Source organism: Oryx dammah, unplaced genomic scaffold (genome assembly GCF_014754425.2).
Source record: "Oryx dammah isolate SB20612 unplaced genomic scaffold, SCBI_Odam_1.1 HiC_scaffold_28, whole genome shotgun sequence".
In the NCBI taxonomy this organism is placed as follows: domain Eukaryota; kingdom Metazoa; phylum Chordata; class Mammalia; order Artiodactyla; family Bovidae; genus Oryx; species Oryx dammah.
Genome location: NW_024070212.1, coordinates 106146779 through 106164623, shown reverse-complemented (window position 1 = coordinate 106164623; position 17845 = coordinate 106146779). Strand labels below are relative to the sequence as shown.

The 17845-nt window shown below is 44.2% G+C and overlaps 1 protein-coding gene across 1 annotated transcript; it reads right to left on the bottom strand.

Annotated features, from left to right (window-relative positions):
- Window positions 1-1043: 1043 nt before the first annotated feature.
- SNIP1 (Smad nuclear interacting protein 1) lies at window positions 1044-17724 on the bottom strand. Its single transcript, XM_040231665.1, has 4 exons — window positions 17424-17724; window positions 15331-15433; window positions 3659-4263; window positions 1044-2529 (listed from the first exon to the last, which is right to left on the bottom strand). Exons 1-4 carry the CDS (start codon window positions 17648-17650, stop codon window positions 2265-2267), a joined length of 1200 nt encoding a protein of 399 aa, XP_040087599.1. The 5' UTR covers window positions 17651-17724; the 3' UTR covers window positions 1044-2264.
- Window positions 17725-17845: the final 121 nt, after the last annotated feature.

The following is a 17845-nucleotide window of genomic DNA, read 5'->3' as shown; positions in this document are numbered from 1 at the left end:
GAAGACGACGGAGACAGAGGATGAAATGATTGGACGGCATCACCAATTCAATGGGCATGAACTTGGGCAAACTCCGGGAGATGTTGAGGGACAGGGAGGCCTGCAGTGCTGCAGTCCATGGGGTTGCAAATAATTGGACACGACTTGGTGACTGAACAACAAAGCGGGATCTTAGTTCCCCCACCAGGGAGAGAACACATACTCCCTGTAGTGGACAGGAGAGCCCTAACCACTGGACTGCCAGGGAAGTCCACAGGGCATCTTTTCATTTCTTTTGAATAAAATTAGTCAGCTGCTCCTCCTCACACTAGGTACTAGTCAACATTTCATGTTGAGTACATACAGGTATGAGACCTCAATGGAAATACAATGGTAAGCACGATCAGCTAACGTTAATGTTGTCTAGTCACTAAGTCACTTGTGTCCTGACTCTTTCTTTTGCAACCCCATGGACGCTATAGCCCCCCAGGCTCCTCTGTCCATGGGATTCTCTAGGCAAGAATACTTGAGTGGGTTGCCATGTCCTTCTACAGGTGATCTTCCCAACCCAGGGATGGAATCCGAGTTTCCTGCATTGGCAGGTGGATTCTTTTACCACTGAGCCACCAGAGAAGCCCAATAATATCATTAGTTTCCACCAAGGGGACCAGCTAGCAGCAGCACTGACCGACTTGCATCATCTCTCCTTCCCATCTCACACCCCCATCACCACCTGAGGGCGAGGAAGCAGGGACAGGTGTCAACTGGTATGAGGCCCACAACGGATAACCTGCCCCAACTCTGACTCTTCTGGGAAGAAAAACCCCTCCACTGCCAACTCAGAAAGCACTGCTGCTTCATCAGGACCACCACTCAAGTCGCCGAGATGTGAAGATCTGGGTTCCAGGGCAGGTGTGGGCCCTCTCACTTCCATTCCCTTGACGCCTCCACAACTGTTGACTTCTACTCCCACAAGACTCGTTCAAAGATTTCCTTAGCACCAGAATACACCTGTGAACACAAGGTCTTCTGTGCTAGCAAAGAAGTACATTTTGAAAGGGGGCTATATTTACAAATTTTATTACTTTTTCTTCCAAAAATACATATAAATGAAAACCTGCTCCTCAAACGCAGGGAGGCCTTTGCCTATAATATTGTATCACATTCACGTCACAAAACATTCTCATAGGAAAATCAGTATGCGGCTCTTTCACACACAATGTTTTAAATATGTACATATATACATACACACAACAGATGTAAGCAGTTGTGACTTTTCTACTTACACATAGTCCTCTGGTGGAAAATTAGAAAATTGGGCAATTCCCATTCCAGCCTTGGGAAGGTAAATACAACCTCTCTGAATGTTGTTTTAAAAAGATGAAACATGTAAACCACACAACCGTCTTTTGACATGTATATGTTGTTAGGATAAAGCAAAAACCCTGCTACATAAATGACTGTTTCTCTCAAGGAAGAAAGAATGGAGATAACCTCTAAATAAAAATGTGAAGTTGAAGAACAGCTGCGATGGTCAAAACTGTTCCTGTTCTGTGGAGAAATCAGAGTTCTCTTCCAGGAAACAGATCCACGACCCATTCCGGCCTCCTGTGACATGCAGTCAGCACCCGCCGGCAGCAGCCATGGTCCTCCTGTACAGTCGTGAGCTGAAGCAGGCTCCATGGAGCATCTGTTTGAGTCCAACAGTCAATGATGAGGTCATGTGGTAAATCCCACCCGCCCACCCACCCAAACCAACCAAGTGCAAAATCAATTTCTATGACTCAAGAGCTCAACCAGGTCAAAGCTTTGGTATATTCTGGAGGCTATTTTGGTGATAACCAAAGCTTAGTAAGATTCTCTGTTCAGGGGTTTGCCCCCAAGATAAAAACAAACCCGGTCCACAAAGCTTAACGACTATATAAATAGGGTAACTGTACAAAGAAAACAAGCCACAATTCCCCGTTAACCAAGGGTTGATAGTTTCCTAGGCAGCAGTTCTGAAAGCACCAACTCAAGCCATGATGCTTCTACTAAAACACGATGTGTCGGAGGGACTGTTCGGAAAATAAATGCCCACAGGCATGTGGCCAAAGTGTCACAGAAAGAAGTTCAACCAAACATGAGTCAATTTTTTTACACTGAAACATAAGCTGGTCAGCAACAGAAGAAAGACTTAAGGCAGTAAGAGGCATTACAGAGAGCACAGTGGTGCCCCGAGAGTCAGTCCCAAAGCCTTCGCACAAAGAGAAGGTCTCTCGAGAGCCTGGGCTGTCTTCAGTTTGCTAGCTGTCAGACACCTCCTCCTCCTCCTCGTCATCCTCGTCTTCTTTCCTGTCCACTTCAGAGGTGTCAGAGGACTCGTGGAGCAGAACATACTCTCTACTGCTGAACCCAAACTTAAGGACATCCTTTTCCTTCAGTTCATAGTATCTCTGTGGCTCAATTCGCTTGTTGTTCAGGAATGTTCCATTGCCTGAGCCAAGGTCAATGATGTAGGGCTTCACCCTGCGGCCAACTGTCCCATCAGCACGGGTGTGCTCCACAAGCCTAGCGGAGGCAAAGGAGAGAAAGCTGTGAGCGGAATCCAGCCCCAGAGCCTCCAGCTCTGTGCTAACAGTCTGGACCATGTAAATACCTGGCTTAGACTCAGTTCAAGTGCAAACTGTAGAAATCAATGGGAAGGCACAGTTATGGATTTCGAAATTGGGAGCAAGTTAAATCGGTGAGAACTGGTCACTGGGAAAGAGGGGTTCATGGTAGATCATAGCTTAAAATGCAGAAAACAAGGCCTCTTGCCATGGTTAAGAAATACTTTTTTTTTGGTATTTTAAAAAATTTTACATTTTTTGTACTGTTAATAATCAACATAATGCTTCTTTTACCTATATTTCAACATAGTTTAGCTTCTGTTCCAATAGGAATAAACCAGTATATTTGGACTTCGCAGTCAAGGGAACAGATAAGATGATCAAAATTATTCAAATCAAAACCAATTTGAGCCAGCATGCTACCTCAGTGATTATTTATTAGGCAGGCCACCTGGCTTTGCTGAGCTTCATGGGCTCATCTGTTAAATGGGGTATTAAGACTAGTCCTCGCCTCCCCACAGGATTGTTGTGAGCATCCAACAATAACAGATGTACTACAGAAATTGCCAAGATACAGATTTGGCTAACATATGCCAGGCATTCTCAGCTTTATTTTCATTCTCGGCTTTACTTCCATTTACCTATCATAACAGCCCTGCAAGGGACGTAGAAACTGAGGCCCAGAAGAGCAGCTGGCCCCAGGTAAGTGGCACTGGCAGGACTCAAAATCTGGATTTCGGACACCAACATCCATCCTCTTACACAAGTGTTGGCAACTATATATATTAAGTGATTATACATTAGAGGAATAATACTCCTTAAATTAGAAGGAATTCCCTGACAGTCCAGGGGTGAGGACTCCACGCTCTCACTGACAAGGACTTGGGTTCGATCCTGGGATGGGGAACTAAAATCCCATAAACCATGCAGGTTCAGCCAAAAAAATAAAAATTAAAAAAAAACACTATTAGCTATGAGGGATATGGGCTTCTTGTGCACACACACATACACAGGTCTCAGTAATCGTAACCAGCCGAGACGTCGGGCTTCTGCTGGCACCTTGGTTTCCTCCACAGATGGACACTTACCGGTACTGAAAGACCGCATGCTGCTTTGAACAGGAGGGGTGATCGATGGGAATGTCTGCGATGCGGCGGTGCCGGCCCAGGAGATAAGCGCTCTGCCGGTGGATGTACATCACTGGAAGCACTTCATCGTTTTTAAAGGGGTAGAGACGCCACCGTTTTTTGGGGATACGTGCTTCCGGGGGCTCGCTGTATTTAATAACTACACCCCGGAAGGTATTAGTGTCCTCAAGAAGTGCCCCAGAAAGTTCGAAGCTTGGCTTCTCTTTAACAGGCACCTCTTTCTCCTTGTTGTTGCCTCCAGGTCCAGGCCGAGGCTGCGCATCCTGAGACGCGTTACTGCCAGCGCTAACGTCGTTCTTCTGGCGGTGCTCGCGGCGCCGGGTGTTGTGGAACTCCCGCTCGGCTTCCTGAGCCTGCAGGTTCTGAGCATCTCGATCACGTCCCTGAGGCTGCCCGCTGCCCGGCCTCTCACCTGAGCTTCTCCTCTGGTGGGAATGGCCGCGGTGTCTGTCTCGGTCACTGTTCCGAGCTCGCTTGTGTTCCTGTCCTGAGGGTTCTCGGTGTGGCCGATCTTCCCGGCCTCTCCGAGGATGGTCCTCACGTTCCTGAAATTCAAACAGATTCAGGAAAGTAAAGCCAGTTCATGGTCTCTAAAGAGAGCTGCATTCGAGAAGTCATTTGTGATTTGGCGTTCAGAGCAAAATGTCCCACAGAAATAAGGTTACCAGTGGTGGTCATGTTCGCTTGCAAGGCTACCACCCAGTGAAAGTGTTAGCCGCTCAGTCGTGTCCAACTCTTTGCGACCCCACAGACTGTAGCCTGCCAGGCTCCTCTGTCCATGAGATTTCCCAGCCAAGAATACTGGAGTGGGGTGCCATCTCCTTCTCCAAGGTATCCCAGACTGCTGCCCAAATATAGCTCTAACAGTACACGCCCAGGTTCAGAGCCTGAGAAACAAGAATACCTACAGGCAAACTTAGGGAAAACACAACTCCCAGAGAGAATTAAGTAGTCACATACAAGATAATTCAGCTCAGGTCAGTCGCTCAGTCGTGTCCAACTCTTTGCGACCGCTTGGACTGCAGCATGCCAGGCCTCCCTGTCCATCACCAACTCCCGGAGTTTACTCAAACTCATGTCCATTGAGTCAGTGATGCCATCCAACCATCTCATGCTTTGTTGTCCCCTTCTCTTCCTGCCTTCAATCTTCCCCAGCATCAGGGTCTTTTCCAATGAGTCCGCTCTTCGCATCAGGTGGTCAAAGGATTGGAGTTTCAGTTCAACATCAGTCCTTCCAATGAACATTCAGGACTGATTTCCTTTAGGATGGACCGGTTGGATTTCCTTGCAGTCCAAGATAATTACATAAAGAAAAAAGCTACCTTTCTCTTATGCCAGAAATGAAAATGTATTAATAGTAATTTTGAAAGATCTTATTTCAACAGTAACAAAGACTACTCAATACCTAGGAATAAAATTAAGAATTATATAAGAAGAAACCTGTAAAAATTTACTGCAGCTGACCCTTGAACGATGAAGGGGCTGGGGCACAGGGGAACCAACCCTCCAGGCTGCTGTAGTCGCCCCTCTGCATACGCGGTTTCTCTATATATGTGGTCCCTCTGTATTTGAGGGTCTGCACCTGCAAATTCAACCAACTCAGGACACGGAGTACTGCAGCCTCTACTACTGAAAACAATCTGCGTATATGTGGACCAGAGCAACTCAAACCCATGTTGTTCAAGGGTCAATTGTAACAGATATATTTTTTAAAGATTTGAAGAGATGAAGAAACATACCAAGGCTTCTTTAAAAACAGTACTGAAAATCAGCCTAGTAGGATAATGGGCTGCTACTGCTAAGTCGCTTCAGTCATGTCCGACTCTGTGCGACCCCAAAGACGGCAGCCCACCAGGCTCCCCCGTCCCTGGGATTCTCCAGGCAAGAACACTGGAGTGGGTTGCCATTTCCTTCTTCAATGCATGAAAGTGAAAAGTGAAAGTGAAGTCACTCAGTTGTGTCCAACTCTTAGCAACCTCATGGACTGCAGCCTTCCAGGCTCCTCCATCCATGGGATTTTCCAGGCAAGAGTACTGGAGTGGGTTGCCAATGCCTTCTCCGAGGATAATGGGCAAAGGAGAGTAATAAGAAATTTTCAAAAGAAGCATTAATAAATACCTAATGAACACATGAAGATAGGTTTATCCTTACTAATCTTATAGCTAAAGTATCAAGAGTTCAAGAGAGGGACCTGCCATGAAGTGAGGCTCCCCTCCTGGGAAGGGGTAGAGAGGAAATCCTGAGCATCAGGACTGGGACCTTGTCCCCACTTCCTTGCCAACCCTCATCCCTAGCCCTTGCCTCAAGGCCCTCTCCCTACCATCCATAGAGGTCAAGTAGGGGTCTGCTTGCTCAGAGCCAGATCCAGTTTTCCTAGACTTCCTAACCTCCAAAGACAAGTACCAAGAGGGAGGGAGCCTCAGACACCCATCCCTCCTACCCCAAGACATTCACAAGCTTGCCACCACCATCTGCCTGACTTCACCACAACTAATCTCATTATCCCCTTTCAGTTCACTTTAGTTCAGTCGCTCAGTCATGTCCGACTCTTTGTGACCCCATGAATTGCAGCACGCCAGGCCTCCCTGTCCATCATCAACTCCCAGAATTTACTCAAACTCATGTTCATCGAGTCGGTGATGACATCCAGTCGGTGATGCCATCCAGTCATCTCATCCTCTGTCGTCCCCTTCTCCTGCCCGCAATCCCTCCCAGCATCAGGGTCTTTTCCAATGAGTCAACACTTCGCATGAGGTGGCCGAAGTATTGGAGTTTCAGCTTCAGCATCAGTCCTTCCAATGAACACCCAGGACAGACCTCCTTTAGAATGGACTGGTTGGATCTTCTGGCAGTCCAAGGGACTCTCAAGAGTCTTCTCCAACACCACAGTTCAAAAGCATCAATTCCTCGGTGCTCAGCTTTCTTCACAGTCCAGCTCTCACATCCATACATGATCACTGGAAAAACCATAGCCTTGACTAGACGGACCTTTGTTGGCAAAGTAATGTCTCTGCTTTTTAATATGCTGTCTAGGCTGGTCATAATTTTCCTTCCAAGGAGTAAGCATCTTTTAATTCCATGGCTGCAATCACCATCTGCAAGGATTTTGGAGCCCAAAAAAATAAAGTCTGACAGTTTCCACTGTTTCCCCATCTATTTCCCATGAAGTGATGGGACCACATGCCATGATCTTCGTTTTCTGAATGTTGAGCTTTAAGCCAACTTTTTCACTTTCCTCTTTCACTTTCATCAAGAAGCTTTTTAGTTCCTCTTCACTTTCTGCCATAAGGGTGGTGTCATCTGCATATGTGAGGTTATTGATATTTCTCCTGGCAATCTTGATTCCAGCTTGTGTTTCTTCCAGCCCAGTGTTTCTCATGATGTACTCTGCATATAAGTTAAATAAGCAGGGTGACAATATACAGCCTTGACGTACTCCTTTTCCTATTTGGAACCAGTCGGTTGTTCCATGTCCAGTTCTAACTGTTGCTTCCTGACCTGCATATAGGTTTCTCAAGAGGCAGGTCAGGTGGTCTGGTATTCCCATCTCTTTCAGAATTTTCCACAGTTTATTGTGATGCACACAGTCAAAGGCTTTGGCATAGTCAATAAAGCAGAAATACATGTTTTTCTGGAACTCCCTTGCTTTTTCCATGATCCAGCGGATGTTGGCAATTTGATCTCTGGTTCCTCTGCCTTTTCTAAAACCAGCTTGAACATCAGGGAGTTCATGGTTCACATATTGCTGAAGCCTGCCTTGGAGAATTTTGGGCATTACTTTACTAGCACGTGAGATGAGTGCAATTGTGCAGTAGTTTGAGCATTCTTTGGCATTGCCTTTCTTTGGGATTGAAATGAAAACTGACCTTTTCCTGTCCTGTGGCCACTGCTGAGTTGTCCAAATTTGCTGGCATATTGTGTGCAGCACTTTCACAGCATCATCTTTTAGGATTTGAAATAGCTCAAGTGGAATTCCATCACCTCCACTAGCTTTGTTCCTAGTGATGCTTTCTAAGGCCCACTTGACTTCACATTCCGGGATGTCTGGCTCTAGGTGAATATCACACCATCGTGATTATCTTGGTCATGAAGATCTTTTTTGTACAGTTCTTCTGTGTATTCTTGCCCCCCTTCTTAATCTTCTGCTTCTGTTAGGTCCATACCATTTCTGTCCTTTATCGAGCCCATCTTTGCATGAAATGTTCCCTTAGTATCTCTTAATTTTCTTGAAGAGATCTCTAGTCTTTCCCATTCTGTGGTTATCCTCTATTTCTTTGCGTTTATCTCGGAGGAAGGCTTTCTTATCTCTCCTTGCTATTCTTTGGAACTCTGCATTCAGATGCTTATATCTTTCCTTTTCTCCTTTGCTTTTTGCCTCTCTTCTTTTCACAGCTATTTCTAAGGCCTCCCCAGACAGCCATTTTGCCTTTTTTGCATTTTTTTTTCCCCATGGGGATGGTCTTGATCCCTGTCTCCTGTACAATGTCATGAACCTCCATCCACAGTTCATCAGGCACTCTATCTATCAGATCTAGTCCCTTAAATCTATTTCTCACTTCCACTGTATAATCATAAGGGATCTGACTTAGGTCACACCTGAATAGCCTAGTGGTTTCCCTACTTTCTTCAATTTAAGTCTGAATTTGACAATAAGGAGTTCATGGTCTGAGCCACAGTCAGCTCCTGGTCTTGTTTTTGCTGATTGTATAGAGCTTCTCCATCTTTGGCTGCAAAGAATGTAATCAATCTGATCTCAGTGTTGACCATCTGGTGATGTCCATGTGTAGAGTCTTCTCTTGTGTTGTTGGAAGAGGGTGTTTGCTATGACCAGTGCGTTCTCTTGGCAAAACTCTACTAGCCTTTGCCCTGCTTCATTCCACATTCCAAGGCCAAATTTGCCTGTTACTCCAGGTGTTTCTTGACTTCCTACTTTTGCATTCCAGTCCCCTATAATGAAAAGGACATCTTTTTTGGGTGTTCTAAAAGGTCTTGTAGGTCTTCATAGAACCTTTCAACTTCAGCTTCTTCAGTGTTACTGGTTGGGGCATAGGCTTGGATAACTGTGATATTGAATGGTTTGCCTTGGAAACGAACAGAGATCATTCTGCCATTTTTAAGATTGCATCCAAGTACTGCATTTCGGACTCCTGTTGACCATGATGGCTACTCCATTTTTTCTAAGGGATTCCTGCCCACAGTAGTAGATATAATGGTCATCTGAGTTAAATTCACCCATTCCAGTCCATTTTAGTGCACTGATTCCTAGAATGTCGACGTTCACTCTTACCATCTCCTGTTTGACCACTTCCAACTTGCCTTGATTCATGGAATTACCCCCTTTATCCCTGATTAAATGAGTCACTGTAAGAAGTCACAGACTCCGGGCCATCACCTCCACCTCCCTTGGTACTCTAATTCCCATAAGTCTCTGTATATGATGGATTCTGCCCCCAAATTCCACCCTTTTTCAACTCCTAAAGCCACTGTACTTTCTATTTCCTCTGGAAATGGAAAGCTTGGCAAAACCAACCTACATCCTCCAGGTCTTCTCAGATAGTTCCTGTCTCAAGTTCACTCTGCCTGAGCACACTGTTCCCCCATAGCTCTCTCAAAGAAGCTGGTTTTCTCCTTCTGACCTCCCCTCAGCTCCCACCATCTTCAGGCCTGCCCTGTCAGGCACTGCCCTTTCTTCTCACTGCCAATCCTAAAACATTCCCCACCTTTTTCTTTTTCCCTGAAAAGATGCAGCAGCGAATCTCATGTAAGACACTGTCACCCATTACTCTCACCGTTGCTGTCATTTACTAATCCTAAATCACATCCCTTCCCTTCATACCAGTTTTACTTCTAGCTCGTCATTCTCTCCAGCATTACCCTTGCTGATTTCAATACCATGCTGACCTCTCCATTCTTTGCGTTTCTCTCTTCCCATTATCTTATCTGTCACCTTATTTCTCCTTGGCCACTCACCTCATGGTTATACAGACCTTTCCACTTCTAATAACTGCAGCCCCTCCATAATTTCACTTTCAAGCAGTCCTCTTTCTGCCCATCTTTCCAGCTCACATTTTACCCAATTCTAACATCATCCCAGTAAGACGCATCCACACCTTTGATCCTTTCCCTCACTCTCTTGATGCACTCTCTTCCCTTCCGAAATTCCAGGGTCAAGCAGTGTGATCACTCCCTCAATCCCCTGTCCCATGCCATTCATGTTGCACTGTCCTGGCAAAACCACAACCAGCATCAAGCACATAGAAGTGGCAAGAGAAAAGCATAAGCCATTTTGACGGGTCCCACCTTGGTCACACCTTAGGAGCATGACCCAAGCCTCCTTAATGATGCCAGCAACCATCCTACATTTTCTTGATCTACTGCTCCTCCAAGATGGCTGTTTCACCCTTCCCTCTCTTCCTACACAGCCCTCTCCACCTCTTACTTACTCAGAAGGGGTTTTCCATGTCTGCCCACCTGCCAGCATCTACGCCCATTTACTGTTATCCCTTCCTACGCCCGTAAGGAAACTATCTTCTTCTATCCAAAGCCAGTTCCCACACCTGGGAGCTTCCCTCTCATCCGGAATATCTCTGCAGTGATCCCTGCCTCTCCTGCACACAATCCACTTCCCTGATCTGCACTGAACCATTCCTGTCAGCACAGGCATCTGCTCTTTTCCAAAGCCCCTTTCCCATGCTGGCTTCTACTCTATTTCTTCACTCTCTGAGTAAAATTCCTTAAAAAAGTTTGGTGTTAATCAGTCCCCAATTCTTTTTCCATCTTTTTTGAATTTTCCAATTAGACTTCACCCTTACTACTCCACTAAAATTGCTGGTCAAGGTCACCAATGACCTACATGTTGCTAAATCCAATGGGCAATTCTGTCTTTGTTTCTAGTACATGTATGTATACTTGGCAAAATCAGTAGAAACTCTGGAGAGAATATGACATATTACATAACCAGACAACACAAAATAACATTTCAACATACACTCTCAACTATTGATAAGTCAAGTAGGATAACAGATACAATATGATTCTTTTTGTTAATTAACATCTTTGCACAGAATACACACACACACCAAAATATAAAGGAAAAGAAGAGAACATAAGCATTATAGAACGCTGAAATATAAATACCAAACTATTAAGATGGTGACCTCTGGGGATTGAGGTGGTTTTTTTTGGTCATGGGGAGGGGTATGATTCTGGGGCTAATGACAGAAGTAAACCATACTCTCACTTTTTAGTTTACAGACTTCCGTGTTATGATGATAAATAAGCAATTGACAAATTTTTTCCTCAGGTCTCCACAATCCTGTCCCCCACCCCCTTTAACAAAAAAAAAAAAATCAAAATATAGTTGATTTACAATGTTGTATTCATTTCAGGCATATACAAAGGAATTCCGTTATATACAAAGACACATTCTTTTTCAATTTTTTTCCATACTAGGTTATTAAATTATATTGAATATAACTCTGTGTTGAACTTTTTTTTTTTTAATGGTGGCTGAGTAGTGCAGAAAAGAATATCTCTAAGTACAAGACAGAGGCTGTGTGTGCTCTTATAATCCAGGTGAAAGTCAGTGATTTTCAACTGCCTATCAAGTCCTCAACCCCCTCTGTGTGAGAACCATTTCCAAAACACACCACCATCACAAAACAGTTCCATGTGGTAGGCCCCAGGATTTACTATAAGTTGCTGATTTAGAAACCAGAGGTAAAAAACTGCAAGCTGAAAACAAGTGTAACACACACACCTTTCTCCAGGCGATCTTCCTGACCCAGGGATAAGACCTAGGTCTCCTACACTGCAGGCAAAGTTTTGCTGTCTGAGCCACCAGGGAAGCTCCTTTATATATATCTCCTATATATATATAAACAATCAGGGAGTAAAATGGTGGTCACTAGGAGATGGGAGGTGGGAGGATAAGACTGATGGTATTTAAGGGTACTAACAGTAACAAATAGTAAATAAGCCATAGATAGAGATTTAATACCCAGATAAATGAATATAGACAGTAACACTACTCTATAATGATGTAACTTGGTAAATAACGCTTCCATGGCAGTCATATTACAATATATAAATGTATCCAACTAACAGGCTATGTATACTGTACCTTTTAAATCTACAAAATGTTAACATGCCAAAATTATTAAATCATAACCGTGGCAAGTTGTACAAACACACACACAAAGCTATGAGTGGTTTGAGAGGTTTGATCTGGGTATTATGGTTCCAGTGACTGAATTCTGAGATAATGAAGATGATGGCTGACCAACTCATACAAAAGATCATCAGGACTGGCTTTGAATCTTTTTAGGTAGCAGAAGTTGGCTCAAATTCATAGGAAAATCCATTTTCTTAATGCCAGTGTCTCTATTTGCACTTTGTAACCCAGAGGTTCTTTAAAAAGAGGACTGAGGACCTCCCTGGTGGTCCAGTGGTTAAGAATCTGCCTGCCAATGTAGGTAACATGGGTTTGATCCCTGGTCCGGGAAGATTCCACATGCCACAGGGCAACTAAGCCTGCATACCACAAGAGTGTAGCCTCTGCTCACTGCAACTAGAGAAAGTCCACTGCTGATGCTGCTAAGTTGCTTCAGTCGTGTCCGACTCTGTGCAACCCCAGACAGCAGCCCACCAGGCTCCCGCGTCCCTGGGATTCTCCACTCTACACACAGCAACAAAGACCCAGCACTGTCAAAAATTAAATAAAACTTAGAGGAAAGAGCACAAGACGATGACTGAACGCCTGTCCCTCGGGACTGAGGACAGGGCAGGAGTGCCTGCTCTGACTGCTCTTGCTCCACTCAGTGCGAGAGCCCCAGCCATGCAGCAAGGGGCAATAAAATGAACATGCACTGGAAAGGAAGACAGACAGAACTGCCCCTGTGCAGACATGACTATCTATGTAGAAAATCCCAAGTTTTAGGTTGGGATTTATTTAGGCAAAATACATGAGTTCAGTAAGGCCACAGGATATAAGATAAACATACAAAAATGGATCATATTTCTATGTACTAGCAATGAACAAGTAAATACTGAAATTCAAAATATCACTTGCTGCTGCTGCCAAGTCACTTCAGTCGTGTCCAACTCTGTGCAACCCCATAGACGGCAGCCCACCAGGCTCCCTTGTCCCTGGGATTTTCCAGGCAAGAACACTGGAGTGGGTTGCCATGTCCTTCTCCAATGCATGAAAGTGAAAAGTGAAAGGGAAGTCACTCAGTCGTGTCCGACTCTTAACGACCCTATGGACTAGAGCCATCATTTAATGATAACTTAAAAAAATTACTTAAGTGCAAATCTAACAAAACACATACAGGACTTGTACACTGAAACACTGATAAAAGAAATCAAAGATCTAAATAAACAGAGACACACCTATATTCAAAGACTGGAAGACGCTACATAATTTAGACGCTACATAATTTTTTAAAAATTCTCAAAAAGTACAAGTTTAACACAATTTCAATCAAAATCCTAGCAAGTTTTTTTAATAGATATAAACAAGATTGTTCTAAAATGTATATGGAAAGATAAAGGAATGAGAATTCCTAAAACAATTATTTATTTATTTGGCCATGTCCTGTGGCATGTGCCACCTTAGTTCCGCCCAGCCAGGGATCAAACCTATGCCTCAGAGTCTTAACCACTGGCTTACCAGGGAAGTCCCAACAATTTTTAAAAAGAAGAAAGTGAAAGAACGAGTCTGTTCAATTGTAAGACTTATTATATAGCTACAGTAATCAAGACTGTGGTACTGGCAGAATGACAGATCAATGGCACTGAACAGAGGACCCAGAAATAAAGGCACACACACGCACTTTTCATTTTTGACAAAGCAAAAGCAATTAAAGGGAGGAAAAATCATCTTTCCACACCTAGTGCTGGAGTAAATGGATATCCACAGGTGAAAAAGGAAATTTGATTTCAGGCTCCTTCCTTATATTACAACAAACTCAAAACAGATCATGGACTTAAATAAATATTAAAGAAAAACATATCTTCAGGTTCTAGAGTCAGGGAAGTTCTTAGACATAACACCAAAAGCATAATCTGTAAAAGGAAAAACAGACAAGCTGGACTCCAAACAAATCAAAAACTTTTGCTCTGAGGAAAACTCTTTTAAGAGAATGAACAGACAAGATACAGACCGAAAGAAAATACTGGAAAACCTCTCACTCCAAAAAGGCCTGGTATCTAAGAATATATTACCAAAAAAAAAAAAAAAAACCCTCTTAAAATTCAGTAGTAAAAAAACCCAAAACAATCCAACTAGAAAATACGCAAAAGATCTGAAAAGACATTTTACCTAAGAGGAAATACAGATGGCAAATAAACACATGAAAAGATGCCCAACATCATCAGTCACCAGGGACATGCAAATTAAAATCACAGTATCACTATCACTTGTCAGAATGGTCAAAATGGTCACAATACCAAATGCTGGATCACTCACATTATAAAAAGGGATAGCCACTGTAAGGACTGTGCCCCCTCCAAATTTACATACTGAAGTCTCAACCCCCACACCTCAGACTGTAACCAGATTTTTTGCAGGTAAGGTCTTTGAAGAACTGATTGAGTTAAAATGAGTAAGCCCCTAATCCAATATGGCTGATGTGGTTAAAGAAGATGTGAGTCAGAGATGGGAGCGCACAGAAGGGAAGACTATGAGGACCCAAAAAAGAAGGCAAGCCAAGGAGAAAGGCCTCCGGAGAAACCAAACCACTGAAACTTTGATCTCTGACTTCTAGCCTCTTAGTTTCCGTTGTTTAAGGCAACCAGTCTATGGTATTTTGTTAAGAAGACCTGGCAAACTAACATAGCACTCTGGAAAACAATTTAGTAATTTCTTAGGAAAAAGAAAAAAAGCAACTACCACACCATCTAGAAACTGCACTCCTGGGCATCTATCCCAGAGAAATGAAAACTTATGTTCACACAAAAACCTGTACAGAAATGTGTACATAGCAGTCTTATGTCTAATAGCCAAAAACTGCCAACAACCCAGATATACTTTAATGGACAAATGGTTAAATCCATACCATTGAATAGGGTTCAGCAATAAAAACGAAGGAACTACAGACAAAAGCAACAATATAAATGAATTCCAAAAGAACTTAGCTGAGTGGAAAAAGCCAATCCAGAAAGGCTACATACTGTGTGATTCTATTTACATAGCATTCTTGAGGAAACAAAATAACAGAAATGGAGAAGTGATTAGAAGCTGCCAGGAGTTGGAGGGGTAGGGTAGGAGGGAACTGGGTGTGATATTAAAGAACTACTTGAGGAATCCTGTGGTGATGGAAATGTTTTGTATCTTGACAGAACTGATGTCAACATTTTGGTTGGGATATTGTTCTATAATTCTGTAAGATGTTACTATTGGGACAAACTGTGGCTTTTGTATTACCTTTTACAACTGCATGTGAATCAACAATTATCTCAAAATAAAAAGTTTAACAAAGAAAGAAGAAAAAAGAAAAGTCCAGTTTTTGGAGAAGCCCACTGCAGGTACAGGAAACACACACACACCACTTTAGCTATGATGGAGAGGCTCTAGGTTTGGAGCCAGTATGAAAACATCTCAGTCCACTTACCTGCTTTACTTTGATTGCTGAGTGGTGAGGACTTCGGCTTCTCTTACTCCGGGGAGACTTGCTTCTTCTCCCTGAGGATTTGTTTTTCTTTTTGGCTGGGGACCTGTTCAGAAAATGGTATACACATTTATCTCAACTTTCATTCCCTCATACAAAACAGCTCCAAGTGTCAGGCGTACCCAACTAACACAAACACCATGTCTTTGCTGATCACACTAAAAGAATCAGGAGCTTCTTTTCCGGTCCTATGTCTTCCACATACATAACTGCCTACTGGAACTTCTCACTTAGATAACAACTCTAGATTCCCAACCACCCAAGACACTTTCCTCTGTTTTCTGCCAGCTGGATAATTAGTGCCACCATCCACCCTGTTCCTCAGGCAAAAAACCTAGAAGTCACCCTGATTATTTTTCTCCCCTCAACCAACAGCCCTCCATGCTCCTTCCCCACACAATCACGATCTATCAGCAAAGTCTCTGGCTCTATCTCCTCGCTCTCCAATGTCATTCCTACCACTCTCCTTGATTACTATACTGGACTTCCCCTCTCACCCCCATTTCTAGAAGAACACAATTAATTCCACTTCAGGTTCTGTGTATGGGTTGTTCCCTCTGCCTAGATCTTCAACAAGGCAGATTATTCCTATCATTCAGGTCTTAGGTCAAATAGTAGATTTTTCAGACAGCAGCTCAGGGAAAACCACCTCCCTCAACTCTCTCAGTATCACATTAACCTACCCCCAAATATTTGTTACTAACTGAGACTACTTTTCCAAATTTGCTTGTTATTTTGTCTCAGGGCTAGAGCACCACCTAGGAGCACCATCTAGAGGCAGACCATCTAAGTTCACCCTTGCAGCACCAGAACCTAGGACGCTCTTCTTCCCCAACCCTCCACCATTTTCAATTTTATCTGCATATAATTCTACACTGTTTTAAGTCAAATTCCACATATACATTTGTATGTATTTTTTTAATGTTGCATATCTTCCCACATTATTTTATGACCTAGAATGGTCTTTAGCACATAATAGGTACTCAGTCCAAAATTACTGCAGATGGCAATTGCAGCAATGAAATTAAAAGACGCTTACTCCTTGGAAGGAAAGTTATGACCAACCTAGATAGCATATTCAAAAGGAGAGACATTATTTTGCCAACAAAGGTCTGTCTAGTCAAGGCTATGGTTTTTCCAGTGGTCATGTATGGATGTGAGAGTTGGACTATAAAGAAAGCTGAGTGCCAAAGAATTGATGCTTTTGAACTGTGGTGTTGAAGAAGACTCTTGAGAGTCCCTTGGACTGCAGGGAAATCCAACCTGTCCATCCTAAAGGAGATCAGTCCTGGGTGTTCATTGGAAAGACTGATGTTGAGGCTGAAACTCCAATATTTTGGCCACCTCATGCGAAGAGCGGACTCATTGGAAAAGACCCTGATGCTGGGAAAGACTGAAGGCGGGAGGAGAAGGGGACGACAGAGGATGAGATGGTTGGATGGCATCATCGACTCGATGGACATGGGTTTGAGTGGACTCCAGGAGTTGGTGATGGACAGGGAGGCCTGGTGTGCTGCGGTTCATGGGGTCGCAAAGAGTCGCACACGACTGAGCGACTGAACTGAACTGAAAAACTACGTCGAATGAATGAATAAATGAAGGTGTCTATCAAGAGACATTCTCTCCCCGCAAGAATATCAGGTAGATTGCCTAGGCCCTCGATATGTAAACTTCTTGGGACAGATAATTGGAAAAGATAACGCCTGCACTCCATTTGCAAGCAGATGGGGAAAATCTTTCAACTTAAATTATCACTGCTATCAACTGAACTATATTCGGTGAAGTGCTGGGTACACAGAAATGAAGGGGCGAGAGACTGCGCAGCAGGCATTGAGCGCGTAACATCCAGCCGCAATCCAAGTGTTAGGTACCGGAGTAAACATTCTTCCATACAAGCACAACTGGTCACTTCTATCGCTTTAGGATTAAGTCCAAACTGCCGCGTTCCTCGTTCAAGGTGTGTTTCTGGCGCTAGCCCTGTCCTCCCTTCTCCACGAGCCCTATCTAAGACCCACCCCGGGATGCTTCCCACTTACCGGCTACCTCCTCGGGCTCGGTTCCCCCGGTGACTTGGGCGGCCCGACTCGCCGGCCGGTGGGGACGGGCTACCGCCGGAGGAATCCGGACGGCGGTGGACGGGAGGCGCGGACTCCGGGCTGAGCCGTTCCTGCTTCACCACTACCGCCGGGGCGATCCCCACCATGTCCCCGTCCCGGTGCCTTCGCCGGCTCCCCCGCTCCCGCTCGCTCTTCACCTCCTTCATGCCGAGAGATCTGCGGAGCCAAAGAAGATAAGTCCGTTGCCCTCCTGTCCCAAAGGAAATGACGGACTTGCCTCCAGGACTTCCGCTTCCGGCTGCGCGCTCTCCCAGAAGCCCTTGCAGCGGAGATAACGTGACAAGATTCCGGAGTGGGCGGGGCCTTAGTGACCCGACTCGAGAGGCGGGAGATTCAAGTTT

Coding starts and splice junctions, on each gene's coding strand:
- SNIP1 (XM_040231665.1), bottom strand. CDS start 17,650: ATGAAGGAGGTGAAGAGCGAGCGGGAGCGGGGGAGCCGGCGAAGGCAC. Junction 15,434..17,423: donor CGAGCCCGAGGAGGTAGCCG/GTAAGTGGGAAG, acceptor TTTTCTGAACAG/GTCCCCAGCCAAAAAGAAAA. Junction 4,264..15,330: donor CAGCAATCAAAGTAAAGCAG/GTAAGTGGACTG, acceptor TTTGAATTTCAG/GAACGTGAGGACCATCCTCG.